This window comes from Carlito syrichta, unplaced genomic scaffold (assembly GCF_000164805.1).
Source record: "Carlito syrichta isolate Samal-C Ts95f unplaced genomic scaffold, Tarsius_syrichta-2.0.1 Scaffold305344, whole genome shotgun sequence".
In the NCBI taxonomy this organism is placed as follows: Eukaryota; Metazoa; Chordata; class Mammalia; order Primates; family Tarsiidae; genus Carlito; species Carlito syrichta.
In genome coordinates, this window is record NW_007249440.1 from 3,794 (window position 1) to 11,949 (window position 8,156).

General features: G+C 48.2%; 1 protein-coding gene across 1 annotated transcript in view; it reads left to right on the top strand.

Moving 5' to 3' along the window:
* LOC103263971 (homeobox protein NANOG-like) overlaps window positions 1–2,306 on the top strand; it is a gene marked incomplete at its 5' end in the record, with an annotated part of 5,687 nt that extends 3,381 nt beyond the window's left edge. Inside the window, one exon of the mRNA XM_008061634.2 lies at window positions 2,250–2,306. Within this exon, the coding sequence (XP_008059825.2) occupies window positions 2,250–2,306 (57 nt within the window). The remainder of the gene's footprint in view (window positions 1–2,249) is intronic.
* Window positions 2,307–8,156: the final 5,850 nt, after the last annotated feature.

The window sequence follows — 8,156 nt, forward strand, 5'->3', positions numbered from 1 at the left end:
CAGTCTGGGCGACAGAGTGAGACTCCAACTCAAAAAAAAAAAAAAAAAAAAAAATTTAATAATTAGGCCTTTGGTTGCAAAATTAAGGGAAATTTGACATTGCTGGGTCAAGGCTACAGTGAGCCAGGATCATGCCGCTGCACTTAAGCTTGGGTGACAGTGAGACCCTGACTTAAAACTTTAACCCGCACACAGTGGCTCATGCCTGTAATCCAGCAATTTAGAAGGTGGGGGCGAGAGGATTCCCTTAGCCCAGGGGTCCAAGACCAGCCTTGGCAACTTTGTGAGACCTTGTATCACAATAAATAAAAAATTAGCCGGACATGGTAGCACCCACCTTTTTTCCGGCTACTTGGAAGGCTGAGGCAGAAGGATTGCTGGAACCTAGCAAGTGGACGCTGAGGTGGTTATGAGTGTACCACTGCATTCCAGTCTGGGCGACAGAGTGAGATTCCAACTCAGAAAAAAAAAAAAAAAAAAGAAATTGGAGGGATTGGATGGCTCACAAATGTAATCCCAGCACTTTGGGAGGTAGAGGTGGGAGGATTGCTTGAGCCTAAAAAAATCGTGACCAGACTACGGCAACATAGTGAGACCTTGTCTATACCACACACACACGCAGAGAGAAATTGAGATGGAAACCTAGCTTAAGACTTTTCGGTCATAGAATCGGCAAAAATACGACTAGAAGGAGGGAAAGGGAAATTAATGATGAGTTCACCCGCCAGTCTCTCCCTTTTTCCCATCCCTTCCCTTAGGAATCTTGCTTTCTCTGCGGTCTTCCAAAAGGAGACGGATGCTACTTCCAATATGACTTTTTTTTTTTTTTTTGAGTTGTCACCCAGACTGGAGTGCAGTGGCCGCTCCCGGCCACCACAGCCTCGACCTGCTGGGCTCTGGCGATGCTTTTGCCTCCGCCTTCCAAGTAGCCGGAACTACAGGCATGTGCTACCACGCCTGGCTCATTTTTTGATTTATTGTAGCCATGAGGTCTTGCCACGTTGCCCAGGCGGGTCTCGATCCCGCGGGCTAAGGCAATCCATTCACTTCAGTCTCCCAAAGGCATGGGATTACAGGCTGAGCCGCCGAGCCTGGCCAATATGACATTTTAGTTACTTTATTATATCTTAGTTGTTAAGCTTCGCCTTCTTGATTTTCAGCTTGCAGTTCTAATTCAGTCTATCCCTGACAGCATGAGACAGGCTGAACTGAACTTGCCTGGATCTTCTAAATTTCAGGGTACAGATTAAAAGTTCAGGAGTGGGAGGAACACAGGCCTCACTTACTGAATTTCTTGTGATAAAGGACAAGGTTAACTAGTTCTGCTGTAAATAATCCTCCTATTCAGAAAACCTGGTGTCTGCAGGAAAAAAAAACAGGCTGTGACTACAAACCCTAAGGTAAAGGCAGACAACTGCCAGACAGAAGCAGGAAAACGGGGAGGGTCTTTGGTAAATATTGCATGCCTCCTGGGGCCCTTTGGGCTTTGACTCAAGCGGAAGATAAAGGGAATTTGTTAAAGAAAGAAGTCAATTGGGGCAGACAAAAGCTTCTGGCACAGGAAGTTAGTTCCACTAAGGATACTGAAATGTAGGAATTTGAATAGGTTCCTTGGTGTGAGGCCGAAGTGAAACCTGATTGAAAAGCAGCTGCTGATGGTGAGTCTGCTTAAGCCATTCCCGGCTTCTGGGCGGTTGGGGTGTAAACTTTGTGGTCCTGGAAGAGAGTGTCCTTGAGAATTTTACAAGGTCAAGCACCTGGGAGATTCCTTCAGTGCAATGAATGGTAGCAGTACCTCAAATGATACTACCAAGCAAGCTATTAAACAAAATCTCAGATCAAATTAAGATGTTAGAGTCAGCCGGGCTCGGTGGCTCAGCCTGTCATCCCGTGCCTTTGGGAGGCTGAGGTGAGTGGATTGCCTGAGCCTGCAGGTTCGAGACCTCATCTCTACAATAAATCAAAAATCACCCGGGCGTGGTAGCGCGCGCCTGTAATTCGGCTACACGGAAGGCTGAGGCGGAAGGATCGCCGGAGCCCAGCAGGTCGAGGCTGCGGTGGCCTGAAGTGGCCACTGCACTCCAGTCTGGGCGACAGTGAGATTCCAACTCAAAAAAAAAAAAAAAAAAAGATAAAATTAAGATGGTAGTCATTAAATCAGTTAAACACACAAAGCAACAGGGAACAAAGTGGGACACATTGATAACATTTAGTGCACGCAGGGTGTTTATATGACCCGTTTCTGATAGTACCGGCCAATCTCCGTGGAATACGTCACAGAAACAAAGGACAAGGACCAAGGATGAGAACCTGAGAAAGGGCTGTACCTGGACACATTCTGTGTGAACATGCTTGCCAGAAACACAAAGGGGCAAGTGCCCCTGGCCCCAAAAGCAGCTCTCCTCAGCTCTGTGCAGCAAATTAATGGAATTTAATTTTAAGCTGGAGTCTCATTCTGAAGCCCAGGCTGGACTGCAGTGGCACACTCACCGCCACCCCAGTGTCGACCTGCCGGACTCCAGCAATCCTGTCTTAGCTTTCCAAGTGTCCGGAACTACAGGCGGGTGCCACCCCATCCGGCTAATTTTTGATTTGTTGTAGAGACGAGGGCTCACCAAGTTCCCCGGGCTGGTCTCGAACCCGCGGGCTCCCAAAGTGCTGGGATTTCAGACCAAGCAAACGAGCCAGGTCAAATGGAATTCATTTACATTACTTGGACAGCATACCTGTGAGGCCTGAGTGGACGTCATCCATGGGCAGACAATTGATGTTGTGTGCCCTCTGTTATATAGGATATTTACTGTTAGGTTAAGTAAGAGAATAAGGGAGCCGGGCTCGGTGGCTCAGCCTGTTATCCCGCGCCTTTGGGAGGCTGAGGTGAGTGGATTGCCTGAGCCCGTGGGTTCGAGACCCACCTGGGCAGCGAGACCTCATCTCTACGATAAATCAAAAAATCAGCCGGGCGTGGTAGCGTGCACCTGTAATTCCGGCTACTCGGAAGGCTGAGGCGGAAGGGTCTCCGGAGCCCAGCAGGTCGAGGCCGGGAGTGGCCACTGCACTCCAGTCTGGGCGACAGAGTGAGACTCCAACTCAAAAAAAAAAAAAAAGGGGACTCACCCAGGCTGGAGCACAGTGGTGTGATCCTAACTCACTGCGGTCTTCAGCTCTTGGTCTCAAGAGATTCTTTACCTCGGCCTGACTAGCTGGGACTACAGGCAGGAGCAACCACGACCAGCTTGTTTTTAAAATTTTGTTTTAGCCCGATACAGTAGCTCACACCTGTAATCCCAGCACTGGGAGGTGGAGGCGGGAGGATGACCTGAATCCCGGGGTTTGAGAACAGCCTGGGCAACTTGGCAAGACCTCGTCTCTACAATATATCAAGTATTAGCTGGACGTGGTGGCACACACCTGTAGTGCTAGCTACTTGGAAGTCTGAGGTGGAAGGATCGCCTGACCAGCAGGTCGGGGCTGCGGTGGCCGTGAGCATATCATTGCCTTCCAGCCTGGGTGACAATGAGACTTGACTCAAAAGAATAAAATAAAATTTTATTTTAGAGATAAGTCTTGCTGTGTTGGCCAAGCTGTTCTCAAACGTCCTAATTTTTATCAATTGATCCTCCTACCTTGGCCTCCCAAAGTGCTAAGATTACAGGTGTAAACAACCATGCCTAGACATAATTGACTTTCTATTTTTTTTTGAGTTGGAGTCTCACTGTTGCCCAGATGGAGTGCAGTGGGCGCTCCTGGCCACTGCAGCCTGGACCTGCTGGGCTCCGGCGATCCTTCCGCCTCAGCCTTCCGAGTAGCCGCGATTACAGATGCGCGCTACCACACCCGGCTAATTTTTTGATTTATTGTAGAGATGAGGTCTCGCCAAGTTGCTCAGACGGGTCTCAAACCCATGAGCTCAGGCAATCCACTCACTTCGGGCTCCCAAAGCGCGGGATTACAGGCTGAGCCACTGAGTCCGGTTAATTGACTTTCTGAACTTTTTTATTTATTTATTTATTTTTTTTTAATTTTTGAGTTGGAGTCTCACTCTGTCACCCAGAGTGGAGCGCAGTGGCTGCTCCCAGCCACCGCAGCCTCTACCTGCTGGGCCCCCTGCGATCCTTCCGCCTCAGCCTTCTGAGTAGCCGGAATTTCAGGCGGGTGCTACCACGCCCGGCTGATTTTTTGATTTATTATAGAGGTGAGGTCTCGCCAAGTTGCCCAGGCGGATCTCGAATCCGCAGGCTCAGGCAATCCACTCACCTCAGCCTCCCAAAGCGTGGGATTACAGGCTGAGCCACCGAGCCCAGTTTATTTTGTTTTTATTTGTTGGGTTTTTTTTTTTCTTGAATCGGAGTCTCATTCTGTCACCCAGACTGGAGTGCAGTGGCAGTCACACCCTCAACCTGTTGGGCGCAGGACATCCTTCTACCTAGGCCTTCCAAGTAGCTGCAACTACAGGCGCACGCCACCATGCCCGGCTAATTTTTTGATTTGTTGTAGAGACAAGGTCTCACCATGTTGCCCAGGCTGGTCTTGAACCCCTGGGCTCAGGTAAAAGTTAGGCGGGTGTGGTGACACATACCTACAGTTCTAGCGACTTGGGAGGTGAGAAGGAAGGATTGCTTGAGCTCAAGAAGCTGAGACTGCAATGCGCTGTGATCTTGTAACTGTAGTCCTCCAGTCTGGGCACAGAATGAGGCCTCCACTCAAAAAGAAAAGGGCCGGCACAGCGACTCAAGCCTGTAATCCCAGCACTTTGGGAGGCTGAGGTGAGAGGATTGCCTGAGTCCAGGGGTTCGAGAACAGCCTGTGCAACTTGTTAAGAGCTCCTCTCTACAATAAATCAAAAAATTAGCTGGGTGTGGTGGTGTGCACCTGTACTTCCAGTTACTTGGAAGGCTGAGGGAGAAGGATTATCTGAATCTAGCAGGTCAAGGATGCTGTGGCTGTGAACATGCCACTGCATTCCAGCCTGGGCAACAGAGTGAGCCCACTCACACACAAAAAAACAGGCCTTCCTGGGTTTCCCCACTCAGTCTATTAGCATCAGATCATATACTGTTTGCCCAGCCACTGCACTCCAGTCTGGGTGGCAGAGTGAGACTCCAACTCAAAAAAAGAAAGAATGACTTCGGAGGTTGGGTGTGGTGACTCTCGCCTATAATCCCAGCACTTTGGGAGGCCCAGGTTAGAGGATTGCCTGAGCCCACAAGTTTGAGACCATCCTGGGCAACTTAGTGAGACCTCATCTCTATAATAAATCAAGAAAAATTAGCCGGGTGTGGTGGTGCACGCCTGTAGCTTCAGTTACTTGAAGTCTGAGGTGGATGGATTGCCCGAGCCCAGCAGTCGAGGCTGTGTTGGCCGTGAGCGTGCCACTGCACTCCAGCCTGGGTGACAGAGTGAGACTCTGACTCAAAAAAAAAAAAAAAAAAAAAAGCCGGGTATCGTGGCACACACCTGTAGTCCCAACTACTCAGATTGCTCTAGCCCAGGAAGTTAAAGCAGTGAGACCTAGACTCAAATAAAAGGGGACAGTTTTCCCTATATCATTGGATCTTCATTCTGAAGGCTCCTGTGTTATGGAAAACTATTATCACATACATTTTTATATCCTTTCTCTTATAATTTGTTGTTTGTCAGTTAATTTTCGGGGAACCCTTAAGAGGCCAATGGGGGTGTTTGCTCTTCGCCCATATATAACCAATGCAGAGATTTTTTTGCAATTATGGCACTCCAAACTCATAAGCAAATTGTGATGCTAAAATAAAAATGCATTCATAATATGAATGTTTTAAAATTAATCCTAAAGATACTACAGGCATGTAATGAACTGCTTGTATAATCATGCATGTCTGATACAAGCCAGGAAGACAGATATTCTATTTATATTTTATTTCTTTGAGTTGGGATCTCACTCTCACCCAGGCTGGAGAGCAGTAGCACGCTCCTCCTGGCCACCACAGCCTTGACCTGCTGGGCTCAGGTGATCCTTCTGCCTCAGTCTTCCAAGCAGCTGGAACTACAGGTATGAGTCACCATGCCTGGCTAATTTTTTAATTTGTTGTAGAAATGAGGTCTTGTCAAGTGGCCCAGGCTGGTCTTGACCCTGCAGGCTCAAGCAGTCCTCTCACCTCGGTCTCCCAAAGTGCTGGGGTTAGAGGCATGAGCTGCCATGCCCCGCCACATACTCTTTATTACAAGACTGGAAAGTTTAGGACTGACGAAGCTGTAGATAAGAGGTCTGGAGGGACAGTAAACTGGCGTGTCCTTCTGAATGGCAATCAGATAAGAGGGTCAGAGCCAGGTTCTCTAGGGTTGGAAAACAACCAAATTAAAATCCCAGCTACACCCTTTATGACTGGGCAAGTTATTTCTCAACCTTTGAGGTCTTCTCATAAGTAAATGGGATAATATTGAAATGAATTCAAAAGGTTTCTGTCAACTAATATGTATTTCATCAACCTCATAGGATTTGTGCAATGAATGTCAGTTATATGCATGGAAATATAAAATATTAATAACCTTTGATCCGCCCCTAGGAATGTAATAGCATTAATCGGATAAGTACATAATGATACCCATTGCAACACTGCTGTTAACAACTAAAGAAAAATTGCAATAGGGCGTGGTGGCTCACACCTGTAATCCCGGCATTTAGGGAGGCTGACGTTGGGAGGATTGCTTGGGCCTGGGAGCTCAAGACCAGCCTAGGCATCAAATTGAGACATTGTCTCTACAAAAAAATTTTAAAAATTAGCCGATGCAGTGCTGCAAACCGGTATTCCCAGTTACTTGGGAAATTGAGGTGGAAGGATTGCCTAAGTCCAGGGGTTCGAGACCAGCTGGGCAATTTGGTGAGACCTTGTCTCTCCAATAAATCAAAAAAATCAGCTGGGTGTGTTGGCACACACCTGTGGTTCCAGCTACTTGGAAGGCTGAGGTGGAAGATTCGTCTGAGCCCAGCAGGTCGAGGCTGTGATGACTGAGCATGCCACTGTACTCCAGCCTGGGTGACAAGAGTGAGGCTGCGACTCACAAAATATAATAGTAGTGGATACTGCTATTTGGGACGAATAAGAATAGCTTCCATGTAAACCAGTAATGCTAGTAGTATTTCCATGAACATTTCTAAAACATGAAAATAGTTCAAGTACTCGTACTGGTATCTTTGGTGAAGGCTAGCATCTTGGAACTCGGGTATTCAAACACTGACTGGACTCAATCCCTGTTGGGCAAAACCACAAACGCCAACTCACGTAGAGGGTCACACCTCCCCCTGGTGGTACGCCGCTGCACTGGGCTCACCAATCTCTCCACTTAGAATTTTGGGAAGCCTCCTGGCCATCATCACATGTTCAGGGACAGAGGAGTGGACACCCAGACCTACTTCTCAGTTGTATGTGATTCAAGGTAGAAATCAATTTACAGCCAGGCTCGGTGGCTCAGCCTGTAACCCCAGCACTTTGGGAGGCCGAAATGAGTTGGTTGCCTGAGCCTGTGGGTTCGAGACCCGCCCGGGCACCTTGGCGAGACCTCATCTCTACAATAAATCAAAAAATCAGCCGGGCATGGTAGCACATGCCTGTAATTCCGGCTACTCGGGAGGCTGCGCGGGCCTGTAGTTCCAGCTCCTTGGAAGGCTGAGCTGGAAGGATCACTGGAGCTCAGCAGGTAGAGGCTGAGGTGGCCGGGAGCGGCCACTGCACTCCATTCTGGGCTCAGAGTGAGACTCCAACTCAAAAGAAAGAAAATGCTCTTTTCAGAGTGTGATTAGGTATGGTAATGAAGATACACATTTGCTTAGAACATTGAGAAAAAAGATTTTCTATCTTTCCTTTTCTTTTTGAGTCAGAGTCACTCTGTCACCCAGGCTGGAGTGCAGTGGCATGGTCACAGCTACATCCTTGACCTGCGGGGCTCAGGCGATCCTTCTGCCTCAGCCTTCCGAGTAGCTGGAACCACAGGCATGTGCCACCACCACACCCAGGTTATTTTTTGGTTTGTTGTGGAGACGAGGTCTCGCCATGTTGCCCAGGCTGGTCTCGAACCCCTAGGTTTAGGAAATCCTCTCGACTCGGCCTTTCAAAGTGTTGGGATTACAGGCATGAGCCACTGTGCTTGGCCTTTTTTTTTTTTTTTTTTTTTTTTTTTTTGTT